At 40.4% G+C, this 22,516-nt stretch overlaps 2 protein-coding genes and 1 pseudogene across 6 annotated transcripts; 1 reads left to right on the plus strand and 2 right to left on the minus strand.

Annotated features, from left to right (window-relative positions):
- Window positions 1-1,885: 1,885 nt before the first annotated feature.
- Window positions 1,886-5,699, minus strand: LOC125206859 (annotated as a pseudogene).
- A 983-nt stretch (window positions 5,700-6,682) lies between these two features.
- On the plus strand, window positions 6,683-17,830 carry LOC125206080 (putative receptor-like protein kinase At5g39000). Of its 5 annotated transcripts, XM_048105375.1 has the most exons (9): window positions 7,837-7,968; window positions 12,226-12,625; window positions 12,834-12,932; window positions 13,072-13,293; window positions 13,578-15,399; window positions 15,495-15,613; window positions 15,700-16,481; window positions 16,647-16,710; window positions 17,403-17,830. In XM_048105375.1, the coding sequence occupies exons 4-9, from the start codon at window positions 13,273-13,275 to the stop codon at window positions 17,478-17,480; spliced, it is 2,886 nt and encodes a 961-aa protein (XP_047961332.1). In that variant the 5' UTR covers window positions 7,837-7,968; window positions 12,226-12,625; window positions 12,834-12,932; window positions 13,072-13,272; the 3' UTR covers window positions 17,481-17,830. The 5 variants fall into 5 exon arrangements, 1 of the variants encoding a protein (XP_047961332.1); XR_007173903.1 differs by lacking the exons at window positions 12,226-12,625; window positions 12,834-12,932; window positions 13,072-13,293; ... (3 more) ...; window positions 16,647-16,710; window positions 17,403-17,830 and adding exons at window positions 6,683-7,060; window positions 8,302-8,357; window positions 8,480-8,624; window positions 11,007-11,345; window positions 11,429-12,022 and having other exon boundaries at window positions 7,724-7,968; XR_007173905.1 differs by lacking the exons at window positions 12,226-12,625; window positions 12,834-12,932; window positions 13,072-13,293; ... (3 more) ...; window positions 16,647-16,710; window positions 17,403-17,830 and adding exons at window positions 6,725-7,060; window positions 11,007-11,166; window positions 11,243-11,345; window positions 11,429-12,022 and having other exon boundaries at window positions 7,724-7,968.
- LOC125206081 (putative receptor-like protein kinase At5g39000) lies at window positions 16,695-21,284 on the minus strand. Its single transcript, XM_048105376.1, has 8 exons — window positions 20,754-21,284; window positions 20,562-20,634; window positions 18,337-20,361; window positions 18,101-18,225; window positions 17,797-18,004; window positions 17,442-17,679; window positions 17,215-17,362; window positions 16,695-17,101 (listed from the first exon to the last, which is right to left on the minus strand). The coding sequence occupies exons 3-8, from the start codon at window positions 20,267-20,269 to the stop codon at window positions 16,928-16,930; spliced, it is 2,826 nt and encodes a 941-aa protein (XP_047961333.1). The 5' UTR covers window positions 20,270-20,361; window positions 20,562-20,634; window positions 20,754-21,284; the 3' UTR covers window positions 16,695-16,927.
- Between the last annotated feature and the right edge of the window lie 1,232 nt (window positions 21,285-22,516).

Below are 22,516 nucleotides of genomic sequence, written 5' to 3' on the forward strand. Positions count from 1 at the left end.
GTGAATAGCAAGTATGGAGTGGCGAATTTTGCACAGGCTAATCTGACTAAGATGGCCCGAGCATTTGAGGCAGCATTATACGAGGAAGAGGAGATACCACAAACTGCCGAAGAGGCAATGAAAATCAAGCATTGGAGAGAGGCGATGTTCACAGAGATGAAAGCCCTAATGAGGAACAATACCTGGGTGAAAGGGAAGTTACCAGAAGGAGTAAAGGCAGTGGGATGTAGATGGGTGTTTACCATCAAACGGAGGCCCGATGGATCAATTAAGCGGTATAAGGCTTGGCTTGTGGAGAAAGGGTATACACAGACATACGGAGTTGATTATGCTGAAACTTTCTCCCTAGTGGCGAAGATTAATACCGTAAGGGTGTTGTTTTCAGTCGCAGCGAATAAAGACTGGCCCCTCCACCAGTTTGACGTAACAAACGCCTTCCTACATGGGGAACTACCAAAACCTGTGTACATGGTTCCACCACCGGGGTTTACTGATGATTTCCAACCAGGTGAGGTGTGCAAGCTCGGAAGAACGTTGTATGGACTGAAGCAGTCGCCGAGGGCGTGGTTTGGCCGGTTCACTGAAGTGATGAAAAAGTATGGGTACAAGCAGAGCAACTCAGATCATACACTATTTCTCAAGAAGAAAGACGGAAAGATTACATGTTTGATCATTTATGTAGATGATATGACTATCACTGGGGATGACGAGGAGGAAATAGGTGAACTACGGCAAAATTTGTTCAAGGAGTTTGAAATGAAGGATCTAGGCCCTCTCAAATATTTTTTGGGAATTGAGGTCCTACGGTCGAAAAGGGGAATCTTCATCAGCCAAAAGAAGTATGTACTCGATTTACTTGCAGAAGTGGGAATGATAGACTGTAAACCGACAGACACTCCAATGATACAGAACCATGGATTACAGATACGCGAAGGAGCAAAGTTAGCGGACAGGGGGAGGTATCATCGGTTAGTGGGGAAGCTCATCTACCTTTCCCACACTCGGCCTGACATAGCATATGCCGTGGGAATAGTCAGTCAGTTCATGCATTCGCCACAGGAAGACCATTGGGAGGCAACACTGAAGATCGTCCGATATTTGAAGGGGACGGTTGAACATGGGGTGCTTTTCGAGAAACATGGCCACTTGGAAGTACATGGGTTCACTGATGCAGACTGGGCTGGTAACCCGAATGATAGAAAGTCAACTGCTGGATATTTCACTTTTGTTGGAGGAAATCTGGTCACTTGGAGGAGCAAGAAACAGAAGGTGGTAGCCCTCTCAAGTGCCGAAGCAGAGTTTAGAGGGATTAAGAGTGGTCTCACAGAGATATTGTGGTTGAAGAGGCTCATGACAGAGCTTGAACTTCAATCGGAGCAACCTTGCAGACTGTTTTGCGATAATAAAGCTGCAATGCAAACTGCGTTGTTGAGAATGTACGCTGCTTATGGGCTAATGTCAGAGAGAAGGGGTGGAAAGGATGAAAAGTAACAGTGGGATAATCTCAGAGAGAAAGGGGTGGGAAGGATGAGAAGTAACAGTGTGGGAAGGATGAAAAGTAACGGTGTTAGAGTGATTTGGATGGAATGTACTAATTTGAATCATTAGTTAAACCTTTTGTATGATATATGCTAAGTTAAAACTTTTTGTACTAATTTGAAACATTGGTGAAGCATTTTGTATGTAAGGTGTAATTACCCCCTATTATGTCTCTATATTTTATTGTTCTACAGTCTGTAAATAAAGTTAACAACTTAACATGTTTAATGAAATGATGCATTTGTAGTGAGACAAACAAGCAGAGGAGGGGTAACTGAATTCTGCCAAGGAGTCACTGTTTGAGATGTCAACTGGCAGCTAGCTACCAGGTGGAATAACTCCATGTCTATTCTGACAAATTTCTCGGATTAAAGGAGTCACTGTTTGAGATGTTTACCGCAAACTTGGCTGGGCATCGTGCTCGTTTCATCTTCTCTTGTAGTGATAAGTCTTCACCAAGCAACATTCTTAGCGCAGAATCCATTGTTGGGCGCTCTTGTGGTTCATCTTGGGTGCACAGCAGACATATTTGTATACATCTCAGCGCTTCTTCCCCTGAAAACTCTCCTCCAAGGTATGTGTCTACTATCGTTAATAAATTCCCATTTTCTCTCCATAGCGCCCATACCTGGACATTCATCATATCATTACAAATTCACAGTTATAACAATTGCATAACCTGGAAAATGCACTCTGACACCACTGCACTGTATATACACATGGAATCGGCCTATTTGCAGCTTCACTTGAGTTCTGCTATTTAATTTCATTAAAGGCAGCAAGACAGATAAAATTTTGAAAAGTTATTTATGTTCATCAGTGGATGATTGACTTTGTACGTTCTATAGTTGCTGAAAATACTTTTTTTATTCTTCGATTCATCTCATTGTCCAGTAATATATTGGTGGGGTTAAGATCCCTGTGAATAATTTTCGGACTTGATTCCTGATGAAGATAAATAACTCCTTTAGCAATTCCAATGATGACATTGAAGCGTCTTGACCATTGAAATCTACAACGTTTTTTATCTATGTGCCAATGTCCATTCTCTAACAGAAGAAAAAATGTTAGGTTCTCTGTTTATCCTTCCATTAGAAATTGAAAAACCAAGGAAAAGTCTAAAACACCTACCAAATATATGACTATCTAAACTTCCATTCTCCATGAACTCATACAAAAGCATCCCTGTTTTTTCATGAATGCAATATCCAAGTAGTTTAATGATGTTCCGGTGATGGACACTGGAAACTGAAAGAATCTCATTTTTGAACCAATGGACAAGGCCTTGTGATGAAGAATATCTCTTAACTGCGACTGTCCTTCCTGTGGGTAGCACAGCCTATAATTCAAATTATAATTAGTATGGATAAGGATAACCTTATTCAGTCATTTGCCAGTGCAATATCGAAAGGAATAAAAAAAGAAAATAGTCAGCCTTGACAGAGTCACCTTGTAGACTTGAGCAATTCTACCTTGTCCAATCCTATTGGAATCAGAGAAGAAGTTGGTAGCAGCCGCAAGCTTGCTAATTTCATACTTTGGCACTCTTATGTCTGCCTCACGCAATTCTGCAAAATCATTGCACACTTGACACTTCTATCATAGTTTTTGAGTATGTTGATTGTGTATTAATTATAGGTTGAAGAATGAGCATATGATAGAAAGTGTTTGGAATGAGTTCATACTTAATACCTGATTCTAAGCTGATTTCTTTTCTTTTAGATGGTTTTAACCTGTTCCATATTGTATCCAATGCCCAAAACCGTGCCTTAAACGATTTTGGTTCTCTCCAATCCTCTCCTCCATCTGGAAGATAATTAAGATTTGTTTGTTCCATAGGAGGAGACGTATCAACATGTACATCTGCGGAGACTTCTACTGATATTGCAGTGTTTGTAGAAGACATCATATGTCGATATGTTGGACAAACATCATTAGTAACAAGAGCCACATGATTTAACTCATCAGCTTTTCCACTCTCCTGATGCTCAAGTGCAGACTCGAGTTGAACCACAATTTGAGCCATCGTTGGCCTTTGCTTTGGTTCCTCATGAAAACATCTTTCAGCAACATCAACAAATGCCTTCAGGCTATCTGGTAGGATTTTATCCAACAAACTCGAAGCTACAATCTTATTAACCTCTCCCTCCTTAATCTTGTTTCGAGCCCATGTGGCGAGATAAAAATCTTCCTCTCCAAACCTTGAACCTAGTGCTTTTCTCTCGCACAATACTTCCAGCAACACAACACCAAAGGCGTATATGTCACTTTTCCTTGTCAACTTGCCAGTATTTTGATAATATGGGTCCATGTACCCATGCGTGCCCTTAACTCTTGTGCTAATATGACTCCGTAGCTTGATTCGATCTTCATGCTTAGCTAACCCAAAATCGGAGACCTTGGCTATGAGATTTTCATCCAAGAGGATGTTAGAAGCTTTAACATCGCGATGTATGATTCTGTTGCCTGTGTGGAGATACTCTAATCCTCGGGCGGTTCCTATCAGATATCTAGGCGTTGCTTCCAAGTAAGACAACATGAATCTTTGCCTTCCCTTGCATATTCATGGAGGTGATCAGCCAGTGTGCCACTGGGCATGTACTCATAAACAAGAATCATTTCCCTTTGATAACTGCAGTAGCCTATTAGAGAGACAAGATTAGTATGTCGTAGCTCACAAAGTGTTTCAATCTCAGTCAAAAACTCATGTTTCCCTTGTCTTGAGTCAGATTTTAACCTCTTTACGGCAACAGTCTCTCGCCCATTATCAATAGATCCAATGTAAACTTTACCAAACCCTCCCTTCCGATGAGTAACCTTTCACTGAAGTTTTTGGTGGCTGATTGAATCTCAGCCAGTGAAAAACGTCGACAGAGTCGTTCAGCATTTGCTGATGGTATGTTTTCGTCTTTTACAACGCTTCTTGCTTCATAGATTTCCCTCAGCTTATAGACAATTATATTCATTAGAGAAAGTATGGCTATTGCTAGAGTTGCAGAAGCATTTCCTTGAGACAGTATAGGCAGTACGATGTTGATAATCCGAGGGGGAGAATCACTTTTTGGAGGGAAGACATTCGGACTGGCAAGACTGTTATCAGGATTGCTCAGTTTGAATATTTCAAATCCCTTGATGAGTAGATGCGCATCAACAAACTCATCATTTGACTGCAGTGAAATTAAGAGCTCTCGTTTACCCTCCTCTTTTCGGCCTTTAACTGCCATTACATAGTCTCTGTAATCTATGATGCCATATTCATCGTCCCGTTGTACGGAGATGTTAGCATCCACAGTTACTTCATCAATAAGGACTTTGAGACCCTCACCATGGAGACGCAAGTCGTAGAAATGAATCCTGATCAAGTACCTATAGCCAACATCCACTGGTGTTCTCCAGGTAAGACCGTTGATCTCATTTTCCTTTGCTTTATCATTAGAAAATGAAACTAAATATCTGTGTGTTAATTCAAGTGCAGTGGTATTGTCAATGCTCACCAGAGCCTGGCCTACCACTTGGGCTCGATGATCACCTCCTTTCAAGTAAGAACGACGCAGTGGTACTGAGATTATTTCTATTCCGTTTATGAAAGCATATGTAGTAGCAGTGTCTCTTAATTCACCAGTTACAGGAGAAAAGGTTATAGCAATTGTTTGGTTTTCTTCTATGCTTATGCAGAATTCTTTGGAAAAGGTGTTGACACCAAGAGCAGCAGCAGTCAATGAAGCGCTAAAGTAAGCGAGCATAGTAAAGGGCCCAGCTTCAACATTGAACAAGTCTTTCAACCTTTCAAAGCCTTTATATGGAGCGGGATTAAAGTGAAGATGGAGAATTTTCTCACCGGGGCTGACTCGAAATGCGTAGGAGAATTGATAAGTAGAGATTCTTGCAGTCTTGTGGGGAATTTAATGAGGAGAGATGGAGCTATGCATGACGGTTGAGTCAGTTGATGAGCCTTTTATCTCTAGCAGGGATGATCCTTTTGGTTGTATGTCTCCAATCCACCCTCTGCCGTTGAGCTCTGCAGACATGGAAACCGCGCCACAGTTAATGGAAAGCTGGGATGATGTTGTAACTGGATCATTACTACTTGCTGCTGCTACTGGAAATGCACCAAGGTGGAAGAGAAGCAGCAGATTAATGGACAGTAAAAACTGATCCATTCTTTGGGTAATCTTTGTGTTTGGAATGAATGAATGATTGATGAATTTCGAAGTCAATGAGGAGGAGTTTTCTGGGAAGCAGCAGCAGCTGACCTTGTACACTCTGATGCACTCATCTCATGTTTATTTTTAAGGGTTTGGTAATGGTTCTCTATTTCAACAGATCAGTAATGACTCAGTCAAAATTATTACTTACTCCCTTTGTTCCACAGAAGTAGAGCCATTTCATTTTCTGCATTCGTTTTGAAAAAATAATAATAAATAATTAAAGTGGAGAGAGTAAAGTAAGGAAGAGAATAATGTAGAAAAGAGTCATATTTTATTTTTTACATTTTCTAAAGGTAGAATTGGTATACCTCCTTGTTCCTCCCCTGGCTGCCACCACCATCATTGCCGCCACTGCTGAAAACATCAAGTTGCTGTCTCGGATTCACCGCCACAAATGAAGATAAATGTTAGTATATCCTTTAATACACAGAAATCTACATGCTTTCAAATGGAAACTTGCATACCTTCAAACATAAAGGCCCTTCTTCTCGGAGAGGCCACTGACCACATCAAGGTAGTCCCGTGCACTCTCGCATGATCCCTCGTACAGGATCATGTCTAACCTTCTTAATCTTAGCTAATGATAAATCGTCCATTGCTGCACTAATTCCACCATCTGCTGGTGGTGGTGGTAATCATGTTGCATCTCTACTAGGCGCCATCTGAGGATCAATCACATCAAGTATGTGTTTTGCAAGAGTTACTTTGTCTGGGCTAGTAAAGAAGCTTTGATATTATGGGAGAGTTCATGAGAAAAAATTAATGGAGATAACAATTAATCAGTTCTGTATAATTACTTCTTTAAGCATTAAAATGTAGTATGGAGTAATCAACATAACTATTAATAGGATGAACACTTGTTGTCGATTTCAATGGTTATCGTTTCAAAAGATGGGATTTTCGAGCAAACCAACTTTTCAAAAATGAGTGCAGCATTCAAAGTTGTTGACAATGTTGTTGTGGTAATTGACTATGCAGAAACCAAAAGGTGAATGAGTAACATCGAAATGGAGAATAAAACAATCCTTAGACACAAAACAAGAAACAGAGGTAAGCAGAAGATCAAATGCGCCCTTAACAAAATCAGAAATTGAGACCTAACCGAACTTACTTAGGGTTCCAAAAATTTCCAGTGGTGGCGGCAAAACACGTCAAAATTGCAGAGGTTTGAAGCTTCTCCGGCCAAGTTGACGATGGGCGGCCTTGGCAATCGTCATCGGTTGACGACGAGAGCTTCAGATTCTCAGGTGATATTGAGAGGTGGACTGAGTTCGATTACGGCTGGAATATCAGGAATGAAGGACACAAATTGGGTAAGAAATTGAAATTCGATTAGGGCTCGCAGATTGGGGAAGGGTAAGAACGCTGGCTATCTGTATTTTCCCGCCATAATCCATTGCTAATTTTACTTTCCGTCGTTATTCCGCCATAGATAGACGTCTGCTTCAAAATCTTTCCTTAAAAAACACCTTTTTCGGTTAATTTTGTTGATCTTGGTGATCTTATGATAAATTTGAAATAAAAGTTTAAACTTGAGTTTTGTGAATTTTTCTGGTTTAAGTGTTTGAACATGCCTACCTTGAGCTATGATTATGTAATTCAATGCAGATAATCCAATCCTAGATTTGATTGCATGATTGTAATGATAATTCATGTAGACTTGAATGTTTCACATAATAATTCTGCAAAATGGATAGACATGAAACGGTAATAGATGGTTGCTTGATTACATATCATCCCTGTTCAATGATCATGATTCTGATTGTATACGTAATTGTAAACCCTTTCTTGAAGTTCTCTTCAATCTCGAACAACAAATTTGAAGCTTACAATACAAATGCAGTGTGTAAACGGACCACAAATTCCATTCATATAAAGATACTGTGTTACCTGAACTGCAGTTTTATCTGTTTCTTTTTTTTTTCTTCTGTAAATGAAGTTCTGTCAAAATAAAACTGACAGTTTCATCTTTCCAGCGTTTCGATGATCTCCATCGTTGCATTGCTGATAGGTTCATTACTGTGTACACCACCAGTTGGTACATCTTCTCTAGGGATTGGTGGCTTTTGTACCTCTACTTTCGGCTCCACTTGTGGCTCATCGCCTTCCAGAATCTTGAGAACACAAGGCATCTCGGGTCTGCAGTTTGGGTCCCGTTGTGTGCACAGGAGACCAAATTGAATGCATCTTAGTGCTTCATCTACTGGAAATGCACCTCCAAGTAAGTTGTCTACTAGTTTTAATGGATTTGCATCTCTCCAGAGCTTCCACGCCTGGAAAACGACCGTGGTTAATAGACTGATCATTACTTTGTATTTACATAACTATATGCATGTCTTTTTTCATTGATACTTACATAGCTAGGAAGAAACTTCATGGCCTCCCCATAAGCTATATTCCAGACTCTCCTGTTGCTTACAATCTCTAGGACTATGATTCCAAAGCTATAGACATCCGATTTTAGTGAAAGTTTCCCCTGCTCGAGGTATTCTGGAGGCATATAGCTTCTGCAAAGACAGATAACGTAACTTTGGTTATAAAATTTTTTGGAAAGATGACGAGAAGATCTAGGAGGGATATGCAGAGGAGAGAAGGATCCTGAATTACGAGGTTGTCCCTGCTGTTTCTGTGGTTTCTAGTTCATGTTGATTTTCTTCCAAAGTCCTGGAAAACTCAAAGCCTGTGATTTTAGGATTCATATCAGCATCTAACAGAATATTTCTTGATTTGAGGTCTCTGTAAATCACTCTCAGCCCCGAATCATGATGAAGATAGACAAGTCCTCGAGCAATCCCCAATATGACTTTGAAGCGTACAGACCACAGAAGCCATTGAAGGCGTGAGTGTTGATGTTGTGCTTCAGCAATGAAAGTAAAAGTTAGTAAATAATTTCATTTCTTAATTACTTTGATTATGAAAATAATATTGTAGAATCCAAAACTTGCAATCTCATTTATTTTCCAACAAGAAAAATGAATCTGAAGAGGCACCAACCAACCTATAAAAGTTTCTAGGCTTCTATTTTCCATGAACTCGTATACAAGCAACTTTTCATCTCTATGAGTGCAATAGCCTAGTAATTTTATGACGTTCCGATGCTGAAGACTGGAAAGCAAAAGAATCTCAGCTTTAAAATCCTCCAGAGCTTGTGAGGATGCTGGTGATTGCCTTTTAACTGCAACTACTTTTCCTGTAGGTAGCACGGCCTATAAAAATGCATGGTTCAGTTAGGGGGAGATCGTGAAAATTAAACATGTTATAACGATTGGTCAGTCGAGAAACAACTTACCTTATAAACTTTACCAGATCCTCCACGCCCGACTATATTTGAAGATGAGAAACGATTGGTGGAAGCTGCAATAGTAGCCCAACTAAACTTGGGCAGTGGTATGTCTGCTTCAAAAGTTTCTGCTTGTCCAGCAGAAACTTGAACATGGATAGAATCTTCTTTGGTTTTACTATGGTGCTTTCCTGACAGTAACAACTCGCTTTTCTTGGATGGTTTAACTCTGTTCCAAAGTGCACCCCAGAGCCAAGGCCGTGGTGGCTTATTCATTAATGCATTCCTCGCAAGTTTCTTTTCTGATGGAACATGATGAGCACTAACAACATTGCTGTTAGTTTGTTGTTTTCCCGACAGAGTGGCTTTCTGTAGATATGTTGAGGCAATTGTTGGCTCCCTTGTGTTAGCTGAAAGATTAGTTTCATTATCAGGAACACTTTGTATCTCACTCACCACCACATTTTGTTTGCTTTCCTGTTGCTCGAGTGCAAACTCTAGCTGTGTTACAACTTGAGACATAGTTGGCCGATTTCTTAGTTCATCAGACAAGCATCTATCAGCAATCCCAACAAATGTGTTGAGGCTGTCTGACCTAATCTCCTCTCTCAAACTTGGATCAACAATCTGATTGACTTTTCCCTTCTTAATCATATCTCGAGCCCACCATGACAAAATATGCTCGTCTCCTGCAACCCATGAATCCACAGCTGCTCTTCCACATAATACTTCCAACAACACCACCCCAAATGCGTAGGTGTCACTTTTTCTTGTTAGTCTTCGTGATTGGAAGTAACTAGGGTCGAAGTAGCCAAATGTGCCCTTGACATTTGTACTCACATGGCTCAGCATTCCATCTTCGGTTTTGGCCAATCCAAAATCACAGATCTTAGCTATGAAATTTTCATCCAGCAAAATGTTTGAAGCCTTTACATCACGATGTATAACTCCATAGCTTGTGTGGAGATAGTCTAGTCCACGACCAGCTCCAATGCAAATATGAAGGCGTTGCTTCCATGTGAGATAAGAATAGTTGATGTTGTACCTTGGAAGTTTGTAGAGATGGTCAGCTAGTGTTCCTCCGACCATATACTCGTACACAAGAATCATTTCTCTCTTCTCATTGCAATAACCAATCAGAGAAACTAGATTGACATGCCGGAGCTGAGAAAGTGTTTCAATTTCTGTCAAGAACTCATGTGCTCCTTGTTTGGAGTTTGATTTTAACCTTTTTACAGCAACAGTGATTTGTCCGCTATCAATGAGGCCTTTGTAGACTTTGCCAAATCCACCCCTTCCGATTAGAAGTCCCTCACAGAAATTTCTAGTGGCTAATTGGATCTCAGCTAGTGAGAAATGGCGACAGAGTCGTTCAGCCCTGGCTGATGGTTTGTTGTCTTCCTCTAAGCGGCTAGCTTCCCAACGTTCCCTCAGCTTATGAACTATGACGTTTACCAGACAAATAACAGTGATTATGACAGCTGCAATTCTATCTCTATGACCCAAAACATAGTTCATATTTTGGATGGTTAGAGATGGTGAATCTTTTGGTAGGGATAGGGAACTTGGACTAGCTAGGCTGTTATCTATATTGCTCAACTTAACTATCTCAAATCCTTCAAGTACTTCATTCCCATCTATGAGTTCATCGTATGAGCGTATGTATATTGAGATATCACGTTTAGCCTCTCTTTTCAGTCCCCTCATTGTCAGCATATAGTCCCTATAACGAAGAATGATATTTTCTTCGCTTTCCTTCCCCATGTCAGTATTAGTGAAAGCAACCATTTCATTAATTAGGACATCAAACAATACTTCTCTGGTCTTTGAAATCTTGAGTCCGAGACCAGAGAAGTGAAGCCTGATCAAGTAGTTGAATCCTACTTGGACTGCTATTTTCCATGTGTTGCTTTTCACATTTTTTGCTTTTCGGGTTGCCCACTTTGGAAACATGTCCAAATCATCAGAAAATGAAACAGGACCCTGTTTGATCTTGTATCGATGAACTATCTCAAGTGCACTGCTATCATCAACAAAGATCGCAAACTTCTGGCCAAGAACTTGGAGTCCAATATCTCCCTCATGAAAGTAAGAAAGGGTATCGGGCACTGAGATAATCTCAATGCCATTAACAAAAACGTATGTATCTACAGAAGGACTACTCTCAGGTGTGAAAGATATGTTTAGTTTTTCATTTTCATTGACATATAAACAGAAATCCTTGACAAAAGAATTGACACCAAGTGCATCAGCAGTAAGAGAAGCACTAAAATTACTGAGCAACATAAAAGGACCGGCTTCAACAGCGAATAAGTCATGTAAGCCCTTAAAGCCATTGTATGTTGTGGGTTTAAAATGAAGGCGGATGATTTTCTGACCTGCATTCACTTGAAATGTGTAGGAGAATTGGGAACGAGAGGCTCTTGCCGTGCTGTAGGGAACTGGTTGAGCCAAGACCAACTTCTGGATGGGAGTCGACACAGTGGACAAGCCTTTTAACTGCAGCAAGGAAGAATGTTTCTGCTGTCTGTCTCCATGCCATTTTCTGCCATTGGGCGCTACATGATGTTCTCTAGAGCCACAGTTAACAGAAACATCATGTGTTGGTTGAGTTGGATCATCATTCCTAGCGGCTGTGAGTATGATGAGGATGCATAGAAATGCAAGAATGAATGGAAATCGACAGGGATTCATAGTTGTGCAGTGAACCGAATGAAAATTAGGTGATAAATGATCACTTTTGCAATCCAGCTGTTTTATCATTATAGTCCTCTCATTTTTCATATGTTTCATACCCGTCGGTCACAACGATCTCTAGAGACAGATGTCAAACTACTTAAATGTTCATCTTCTTGGAATCTGTAAGTGCAGCTTCGTCTCAACATATATGGGTCCTACGATAGTCGTAGAGATCCAGGAATTTTCATGTACATATGATTTTTCGATATAAACTATTGCTGGATGTTGAATTCATTACTGTCTTTTTCTCTGTTAAGACTGCATTGCTGTCAATTCACTTTCTGGAAGAGTATGTAGTTTTGCTGGATGTTCTAATTTCTTTCTGAAAGTGACATATATATATAAACTTTAACATTGAGAAGTTTCCATCTTTATTTAACCACTGGCGGTGCAATATCTGTATTAGCTGTCAAACAAAGTTTACATAACAAACTAACTCAACGGTGTGGTGAAACACAGTTTCTTATTGATCACTGCTCCTTCCAGACATGACCAACTCGATGACGCCTTCTTCTAGAGCAGGAGAAGAGAGATGAATGACTGAGTCAAGGAGGTACACAAATTCTTCCTTGTGCCTATTGCTGATATTGGTTTAGACTCTGATTTGTTGGTCAAGGTCACCATGTATTGCACTGTGGAGCCACTGCAAGTCAAATACATGGCTTACAGTAAGAGATGAGCTGTATCTATCTGGAACCCACTTCAGATATGAGAACCTGTGTCCAAAACGGAGTTTGATCTAGCTGAATGAAAATTTTGTAGCGAAGGTGTCCGATTTTGGCTCGACCAAAACAGAAGATAGAAACTAGTTACAGATGCACAAGAAATTACAATCTTTCTTGTATTGTTGCATAACAAGGTGAGGTCTCATGTTTGTTTTAAAAAGGGAAAAAGAAATCCCTTCGGAGATGAACTAATGTAATGTGTGGTGAATAAGTTAATTTAATCACAAACTCCCTTACGTCATTATAAATTTCTTACACATATATTGGAATAAAGCACACTGGAAATAAGATTGATTCAACAAAGTAAGAGCACTAACATGCCTATGTATTGACTGATTAAAGATATAATTTTGTGGAGACAAAGTGACAGAGGTCAACCACGACTTGAGAAAATATGAGCACAAAGGACCCACCAACCTTGACATTCTAATGAAATTTCAGGTATCCAACTCATCATTCATCACTGTATTCAGTTGTTTTTCCGAGAGCATGGATTCCTCTCTTATTTCAGTTGCATTGCCATTCCTCTGCTTCTTCATCTCATTCTCCTCTTGTGCTAATAATCAACCTGACATCACAGGTGATGTTTCGATCAACTGTGGCTCAACCGGAGCTTCTGCAGCACGCAACGGTCGCCAATGGCTTGGAGACCTACGCCCTAAACCCTCCCTATTTCTACAGCTAAGGGGCTCACCAGCCGCGTCAGAGCCCATCCATCGCTTGAGCTGTGCTGATCCTGTTCCGTACAAGACGGCTAGAATCTCCCTTTCGCAATTCTCATATGCATTTCGGCTCAATAAAGGTCAGAAAATTATCCGTCTTCACTTCAATCCCACTCAATACAGTGGTTTCAAAGGGCTGAGAGATTTTTTCACTGTTGAAGTTGGACCTTTTACCTTGCTTAGTAATTTCAGTGCTTCACTTACTGCTGATGCTCCTTTTGCTAAGGAGTTTTGTTTGAGCACTCGAGAAAATCAACAACTCATCATAACTTTCTCTCCTGAAAGTAGTCAATCACAGGATGCATATGCCTTCATTAATGGCATTGAGATTGTATCTGTGCCTGCATCTCTTTCCTATTTTCAGGGTGGTGAAATTGGACTCCGAGTTGTTGGTGAGAATTCCATGGTTTATGTTGATGACAGCACTGCACTTGAGATAGTCCATCGGCTACATATTAAACCGGATCCTGCTCAATCTGCTGAGGGTTTTGATGGCGTCTTTCCGAAATGGGCTACACAAAGTGCAGAGAAGGTCAGAAATAAAACGTGGAAAGTGCCGGTGGAGGTAGGATTCAGGTACTTGATCCGGCTTCATTTCAAGAACGAAGGCGTTGGTGGTGCAATGTTTAAAATCCTTATCAATGAAATGATAGCTGAAACTGTGAGGGGAAGGGATCGAGATAACATTGTCTTGTATAAGGACTACATGGTGGATATGAAAGGGCGGAAACAAATTAGCAGACGTGAGATCTTGATTTCCCTCCAATCATTTGGTGAACTTGAAGTTCTTGCAGGATTTGAAATAGTTAAGCTGAGCAATCCTGACAACAGTCTAGCTAGTCCAAACCCCATGCCTCCACCTCAGGAGCCACGGTCTCGTATTCTCCAAATTTTGATCTCTGTTCTTGGTTATCAAACTGTGAGTGCAACTATTGCTATAGCTGCAATATCTCTATTGAGTATCATTCTTCATGAACTGCGGGAGATTTGGGAAGCTAGGAGCACCGAGGATGAACATAAGCCATCAGCCAAGGCTGAGAGACTTTGTCGCCGCTTTTCACTAGCTGAGATCCAATTAGCCACTAGAAATTTCGATAGTGGACTTCTAATTGGAAGGGGTGGATTCGGTAAAGTCTACAAAGGCTTCATTGATAGGGGACAAACAACAGTTGCTGTAAAGAGGCTAAAGTCGAATTCCAGGCAGGGGGCACTTGAGTTTCTTACAGAGATTGAAACACTCACCGAGCTTCGACATATCAATCTTGTCTCTCTGATTGGTTACTGTAGTGAGCTAAGGGAAATGATTCTTGTTTACGAGTTTATGATTTCTGGTACACTGGCTGACCACCTCTACAAACTTGGAAGGTACAACAGTAATCATTCTTCTCTCATCTGGAAGCAACGGTTGGATATCTGTGTTGGAGCAGCACGAGGACTTGAGTATCTTCATACTGGCCATAGGGTCATACATCGTGATATAAAGGCTTCGAACATCCTTCTTGATGAAAATTTTGTAGCCAAGGTCTCAGATTTCGGCTTGGCTAAACCTGAAGACAGGTTGCGGAGCCATGTAAGCACAAAGGTTAAAGGAACATTTGGGTACTTAGATCCATATTACCTCAACACTCAAAAGCTTACCAGGAAAAGCGACACATATGCTTTTGGTGTGGTTTTGTTGGAGGCATTGTGCGGTAGACCAGCAATTGATTCATTTGCAATAGAGGATGAGCGGATTCTAACCAGGTGGGCTCGAGATAAGATTGATCGGGGAGAAGTTGATCAGATTGTTGATTCTTCCCTCAGAGACGAAATCTCAGTAAGCAGCCTGAAGGCATTTGCTGAGATTGCTAATAGATGTTTGCATGATGAGCCAGAGAAAAGGCCAACCATGGCTCAAGTTGTGGTACAACTTGAGTTTGCACTTGATCAGCAAGAGAGTAAACAACGAGCGGATAACGTTGCTAATGATGTCTATCCATCTATTGAAGACAGTCTATCCTCTGAAGATACTGAGGAAAAGACATTTACTTCTCCTACCAAACAGACTAACTCATGTTACTCTCCAACTGCTAAAGGAGATGGGAAGAAACCAAAATCACGCCAGCCGTTGAGATTCTGGACTTGGGGTGCCTTCAGGAACAGGATAAAACCATCTAAGAGAAAAGAGCTGATTGGCTTAATATCAGGTTTGCATTCATTCTGTCAAGATCAATTTCAATCATTTTTATATCACATTGTGGTTGTGCATCTGCTGACTTTAGTAAATACTGGAATATTGCAGAACTTAGTGCATCATACATTAAATTGCCAAAGTTTGATCTGACCAGCATTGCCACCGCGACCAATCAGTTCTCCGATTCACAGAAGATTGGAGATAGCGTGCGATGTTCTGTGTATAAGGTGACTTTACTAAAGTTATATCATCTTTTTATTTTCACTTATACTATGGTGAAGAAATTTACCCTACTAATTCTATTTTTATACAGGCTGTATTACCAACAGGACAAACAGTTGGCATTAAAAGGTTTTCTTTATCATGGCTTGATCTCAGTGAGTTCAAAAATGAGATTTTTTTGACGTCCAGATTCAATCACCACAACATCATTAATCTACTTGGTTACTGCATTCATGAAAATGGAGAGGCGATCTTAGTCTATGATTACATGGCGCATGGCACGTTATTTGACCATCTCCACAACTCGGGGAATTCCCCATTCACATGGAAACAACGCCTTCAAATTTGTATAGATGCTGCCAAGGGATTAAGCTATCTTCATACTGGTTTTGAATACCCTATTATCCACCGCAATATTAAGTCCACCAGTATACTACTGGATGAAAGATGGATTGCCAAACTGTCTGATTTTTCCCAGTCAAGAGCAGGGCCCTCAGCTGAGCGCGACACCCATTTTAACACATTGGCGCAAGTCACCTTAGGTTACCTGGACCCCGAGTACTTCCAAACTTCTCGGTTGACAGAAAAGTCTGATGTATACTCGTATGGTGTGGTGTTGTTTGAAGTTTTGTGTGGTAGGAAAGCAATGGATATAAGCTTAGAAATAGAACGGAGGAACTTGGCGACCTGGGCAACATCATGTTTCAGGAAAGGAAAACTTGAAGAGATAGTTGATTCTAGCCTCAATGGCGATATTTCTCCTGAATGCTTGAAGATATTTGCTGAGACAGCCATTGCATGCGTGGATCTTCAAGGGGTTGATCGGCCAGCTATGAGAAATGTTGTTCGCGTTTTGGAGTCTGCTATGCATCTGTAAGAATCAGCAGAAAGTTTCACCTTAAGTTCCTTGTTTTCTTAGATTGATGACAGTGAAGTGAACTGGCTGTAACTTTGCTGGAAAGTTTCATGTTTTGTCTATTCATGTATAGTATGTAAAACAAGTTAGTGATCTTACTTTATGATAATGGATTGGAGCAGGGTGATATTGCATTGGAGCCTTTTTATCCTAAAATGGCACCTTATATCTCTGCAAAGCGTAAAGGTATTCATCTTACAAATCTTACTAAAACTGCTCGTTTTTTATCCGAAGCCTGCGATTTGGTTTTTTCTTTACAGTTAACCTCAAAAAAAATTATAATATAAAATTGATATACTGAACATACATCCAACAAATAAGTGTTGATGGACCTAATCACCACATATTGCATTGTGGAATATGTCTTTACTCTCCTAATCTTGTTCATATCTCCAGTGTGCAATCAGAGAGCTTCTCCTTCCAGCGTTTTAAGCACGGTAGGCATGTCTGGCCGGTCGTCTGGATGCTCTAAGGTGCAGCTCAGCCCAACTTTAATGCACCTCAGCGCTTCATCCGCCCCACCAACTGTCGCATCCATCATCTCTAATACTTTCCCTTCACTCCGCAGCTTCCGTGCCTAAACATAACATTCATTTCTCTCATCACAAATCACTCTATATATAGCATCAGTAAGACATAATTATATATGTAAATTTTAAGATTTATACTAAACATAAGTTGGAGACTTACATAGTCAACAAGGTTCATCTTATTCACTGAGACAGATTCCCATGCTCTCCGCCCACTCACCATCTCCAGTATCACAACTCCGAAGCTGTAAACATCTGATTTTACCGAAACTCTGCCTTGCTTCAAACGCTCCGGAGATATATAACAGCTGCACAGCACACAAGTGATTAACACAGTTGTTAATGTAGGAGAAGAGAGAAGGGGACGAAACGCGTCCTAATGCTTACGGGGTGCCTTCAGCTATTCCTGTCTCTAGTTCGTATTGATGCTGTAACAAAGTCCTGGAAAATCCGAAGTCTGAAATTTTAGGAACCATTTCACGGTCCAGTAATATATTGCTTGATTTGGGATCTCCGTGAATGACTCGCACTCCAGAATGTTGATGTAGATGAACTAGTCCTCGAGCTATCCCCTTTAGGATGTTGAATCGTACTGGCCATGGAAAGTTCCGCTTCTTCTCATCATCTACGATTGAAATTTATCATGTAAAGTTGTAGCTCAATAGCACTGATATATAGTATTACTAATATCTTGTTGAGACAGAGATAAATGAGGTGGTGTATAGATTATGAAGAAACCAACCGATAAATGTATCTAGACTTTTGTTTTCCATGAACTCGTATACGAGCAGCTTTTCTTTGCTATGAATGCAGTAGCCAAGTAGTTTGATAATGTTTTGATGGTGAAGATTGGGAAGCAAAAGGACTTCACATTTGAATTCCTGGACAGATTGTGGGGTAGATGTCGAACGCCTTTTCACAGCAACTACTTGTCCTGTAGGTAGCACACCCTATTCAACACGAATGGTTTAATCAGTCGAAAGATCACAAGGCCTATATCAGATACAAAGAACAGATGAAGTGGTGTAAACTAGAAAAACAGTCACCTTGTAAACTCGACCAAATCCACCCTTTCCGATTTTATTCGAGGAGGAGAAACGATTAGTAGCTGCTGAAAGTGTATTCCAATCAAACATGATCAAGGTCAATCCTACATTTGCTTCTCCGATTTCTGCGGTCACACACATTTTATACCTTTCATTAGTTTTGTTGGAATTAAATTAAAGCAACAGAAAATAATAACTAGAATAAAGAAGTGGTGAGGTGATTTCAGTTTCATTACCTGATAATAAACGTTTATTTTCCTTGGATAAGTGACCTCCTATTTTCGGCAGCGAAAATCTTGATAGCATAGCATTAACCATCTTGAAGCTAGCCTGCACTTTTGGGGAGCTAGTAAGATTTTTCCATTGCGCAGTCGACATAGATGACAGCCCTGTGCTGGCTGGAGGTCCATTTTCTTCGTACAAACTTTCCATCTCATTCGACAACGAAATCTGTTTGTTTCCATGTTGTTGCTCAAGTGCAAGTTCAAGCTGCTGCACAACTTGGGACATTGTTGGCCGATTATTTGGTTCGTCTTCTAAGCATCTTTCAGCAACCTCCACAAATGTCTTGAGGCTGTTTTCAGTAATCTCATCCCTCAAACTCAGATCAACAATCTGATCAACTTCTCCCTTACTCTTCTTATCATGAACCCAAAAGCTCAAAATCTGCTCGTCCTCCGTTACCCTTAAATCCACTGACGGTCTCCCGCACAACACTTCCAACAACACCACCCCAAATGCGTATGTGTCACTTTTCCTTGTTAGCTTACGCGTGTGGAAATAATGTGGGTCTAAATATCCCCTCGTGCCTTTAACATTTGTGCTGACATGAGTTTTTGACTTGTTCCTGTCCTCTGGTTTGGCCAGACCGAAATCTGAAACCTTAGCTGTCAATTCTTCATCCAAAAGGATGTTTGAAGGCTTTACATCGCGATGTATCACTCCATGGCCCGTGTGGAGGTAGTCTAGCCCCCGGCCAGCCCCAATGCAGATGTTAAGGCGTTGTTCCCAAGTCAAAGAAGCAACGTGGCGTCTTTTCCTTGAAGGCTTGTAGATGCGATTCTCAAGGGTTCCACCAGACATATAATCATAAACCAGAATCATCTCCCCGTGCTCGTTGCAGTAACCTATCAGTGAAACTAGATTAACATGGCGCAACTCAGAAAGTGTTTCGATCTCAGTCAAAAACTCTTGTGCCCCCTGCATGGAGTTTGGGTTTAACTTCTTTATAGCAACAGTCATTTGGCCTTCACCAATGACGCCTCTGTAGACATTTCCAAACCCGCCCCTTCCAATCAAACGCTCGTCACTGAAATATTTGGTGGCCAGTTGGATCTCAGCTAGAGAAAAACGACGACAGACTCGTGCAGCTTTGGGTGATGGCTTGTTTTCTTCCTTACTGTTGCTAACTTCCTCCCAATGTTCTCTCAACGTGTAAACAATGATACTTAATAACGATATAATAGCTATTGCAATAGCTGAAGTTGCATTTCTTCGAACAAGAGATGCAACAAAAACTAGGATTGTTTCGGATAGTGAATCCTGAGAAGGAGGCAGGGGATTCGGACTAGGAAAGGTCACACTGCTACCTAGAATCTCGATGCCATTTATGAAGGCGTACGTATCTAATGTTTGGCTACTTCTGGGAGTGAAACTTATGATGAGTTGTTGGTTTTCTTGTATGTTCAACCAAAACTCCTTCACAAAAGTATGCACACCAAGAGCCTCTGCAGTGAGTGAAGCGCTGAAGTTACTCAGCAAGGTAAAGGGACCGGCTTCAACAGTGAACAAGTCGAGAAGCCCTTCATAGCCTCTGTAAGAAGCCGGATTAAAGTGAAGGCGGATGATTTTCTGACCGGGACTGGCTTGAAACAGGTAGGAGAATTGGGAACGCGAGATTCGGGCTGTCTCGTGTGGAACTGGATCAGCAGAGGTCAACTCGTGGATGACTGTCGAGGTCGTCGACAAGCCCTTTAATTGCAGCAGAGAGGAAAATACTGGCTGTGTTTCTCCTAGCCATTCTCTTCCGCCACGTGATACAGAAGTTTCAGTTGAGCCGCAGCTGACAGAGACGTCGACTGTAAAGTAAGCCGGGTTGCTAGTTACGACTGTGGTCGCGATGATCAAGAAGAGAAACAGCGGAGCAAGTGAATTTTGAGGCATTTTCATGGCTCCATTTGTGTTGTTGACGATAATGGATATTAGGAAACTAGTAATGATCCCACTTGATCAAATCTTTCATTCTCATTCCCATCTGTCAACTGTTATATACAATGTGGAAGGTATTGAAAATTTCCAAAGGCATATGGCTAAGAGAGACCAAGTATTCCCATAATAACATAAAATATATATCATGATTTTCAGCTTGCCAACATAAAATGTCATCATAAAACTATACATGAAGTGATAAAACATTAAATAAGAAGTATTTACCAAAAGTAATCAAAATCACTAAACTTACTGATTAAAGTGAAGGTGGGATAGTTTTCCGACCGGAGTTGAGTTAAACTGCATCAACGAGTTCTGCCGGCCGTCTGTGCTACGAGTTGATAAAAATGTCAGCTTGATTTTAGGGGAGAATAGGGATGATGGTTCAATTTGGGGATAGAATCATAGAATGTTGAAGATGATGACTTTGGTAGCCAACGTTGACCTGCAATAGCAAAGAAAAATAGCAGAGGTGGCGGGTCCTTTGTTCACATATAGTTCACAAATTTGACGTTGACCTTCTAGATTTGATGAAGATTCAATAAATGTGGCTTTGTCTTGAGCTGCAAATGACCTTTCTCCTCCACCTAATTCTGCAACTAAACATCGTAATCACAGTCACAGCGCATTCTTGATTATGAGCACGTGCTATCTAGACTTGTTTTCGATATATCAAGACTTGTAAACACCCCCTTTCCCGATTCACTCTACACGGACAACATAACAAAAAGGATGGGGACTGCTGTATTTCACAGTGGCTGCGCCTGCGCGGCTACAATCCCGGAGCTGTAGCATCAAACGCTGTCGCTCTAGTCAGCTGTGAAACTTCAAAGGCATTAACTCCATGCTAAATTTAGCATTACAATCCAAAAACTCTAATTTAGCTAGCATACCAAATAGCATGACCGAAAGGGATTTGTTACAATAATCCCTTTCCTCGTCTCTTTAATTGGATTTGGGTGGAATAATCGGCTAAAGTGTTGTTGAGTTTGAATTGTTATTGTTCAAATGATAACCTAGTAATGTTATTAGATAAGATGATATAGTAGGCGATTTCTCAATTCCGCGCATCTGCAGGATTTAGAATTATTGAAGAATGATTCATCAGTTAAGTGTTCGGATAAATATGAATTGCTCGTTGTAAGCTTGTTCAAAGCTTATAATTAGGTTGACTTGTTAATCCAAAACTGTAGAATGGATAGTTAAGAATTGGATAATTTATCGATTGTATCTAATATTTTGAATCAAATAACCTATGCCTCTTCATGGATAGATAATTGAAATACTGCACTATATATTGTATTCTTGGAGTATCTTTGATATTAGAGTTATGATGTACTCCCTCCGTCCCTCTGTTGCAGAGGCATTTCTTTTCAGCACGGGATTTAAGAAAAAATATTTTAAATGACTTAAGTAAAAGGAGAATAAAGTAGAAAAGAAAAAGATAGAGAGATAAAAGTGAGTAAAGTAAGAGAGAGTAAAATACTTTTTTGCCATAAAAGGAAATGACTCAGCTACAGTGGGACAATCCAAAAAGGAATACGACTTAACTACAGAGAGACAGAGGGAGAATAAACTTGATTGACATTGCATATGAAATAAGGATCTCTAATTACACATCAAGTTTTGGCGTTATTACCGGCAAAGCAATATGTTGTTTAATTCTACTTTTACATACTCCCTCCGTCCCATAAAAGATATCACACTCAATGACGGATTCAGGTGGGGTCGACCGACCCCACCGTTGTCCGCCGAAAGCTGCCGTAAACTCCATTAAAGGACCTCCGAGATCTGGTGCAACTCCACCTTCGACCCCACGGAGCTCCGCCTAGACGCCAAGAGACAGATCTTCACCACAATTCTTCATCCTTTGAGGGAAATAAAAGAGATAGAGAATAACAATTGAAGAGAATAGATAAGAGAGACAGAGAGGAAGAGGAGAGGTCGACGCTGGGAAAGAACGTTGGAGAAGAAGACTGTTCAAATTCTTACTACTTTTGTATAAAATGAGCTAAATAATTGGCCCACACTAAAAAGTGATCAGAGTTAAAATAAGTTATAGATTAATTATGGGTAATTATAATTATAATGTTCATTATATTAAAGATAACTTCAAAAACAAATATTTAAGCTATAAAATAAACTATTTAAAGTAAATATTTTTTAAAAATAAATATTTAAATATTATATTTATTATTATTTTCTAGT

This window comes from Salvia hispanica, chromosome 2 (assembly GCF_023119035.1).
Source record: "Salvia hispanica cultivar TCC Black 2014 chromosome 2, UniMelb_Shisp_WGS_1.0, whole genome shotgun sequence".
Classification (NCBI taxonomy): Eukaryota; Viridiplantae; Streptophyta; class Magnoliopsida; order Lamiales; family Lamiaceae; genus Salvia; species Salvia hispanica.

What these genes read in the sequence shown, in the direction of transcription:
- LOC125206080 (XM_048105375.1), top strand. Translation starts at nt 13,273, where the DNA reads ATGCATTTCGGCTCAATAAAG. An exon ending in TTGGAGTCTGCTATGCATCT is followed by an intron (nt 16,482 to 16,646) that starts GTAAGAATCAGC and finishes GGATTGGAGCAG; the next exon opens with GGTGATATTGCATTGGAGCC. An exon ending in TATCTCTGCAAAGCGTAAAG is followed by an intron (nt 16,711 to 17,402) that starts GTATTCATCTTA and finishes TTGTTAATGTAG; the next exon opens with GAGAAGAGAGAAGGGGACGA.
- LOC125206081 (XM_048105376.1), bottom strand. Translation starts at nt 20,269, where the DNA reads ATGAAAATGCCTCAAAATTCACTTGCTCCGCTGTTTCTCTTCTTGATC. An exon ending in AAATAAACGTTTATTATCAG is followed by an intron (nt 18,226 to 18,336) that starts GTAATGAAACTG and finishes GTGTGACCGCAG; the next exon opens with AAATCGGAGAAGCAAATGTA. An exon ending in GGAATAGCTGAAGGCACCCC is followed by an intron (nt 17,363 to 17,441) that starts GTAAGCATTAGG and finishes TGTGCTGTGCAG; the next exon opens with CTGTTATATATCTCCGGAGC.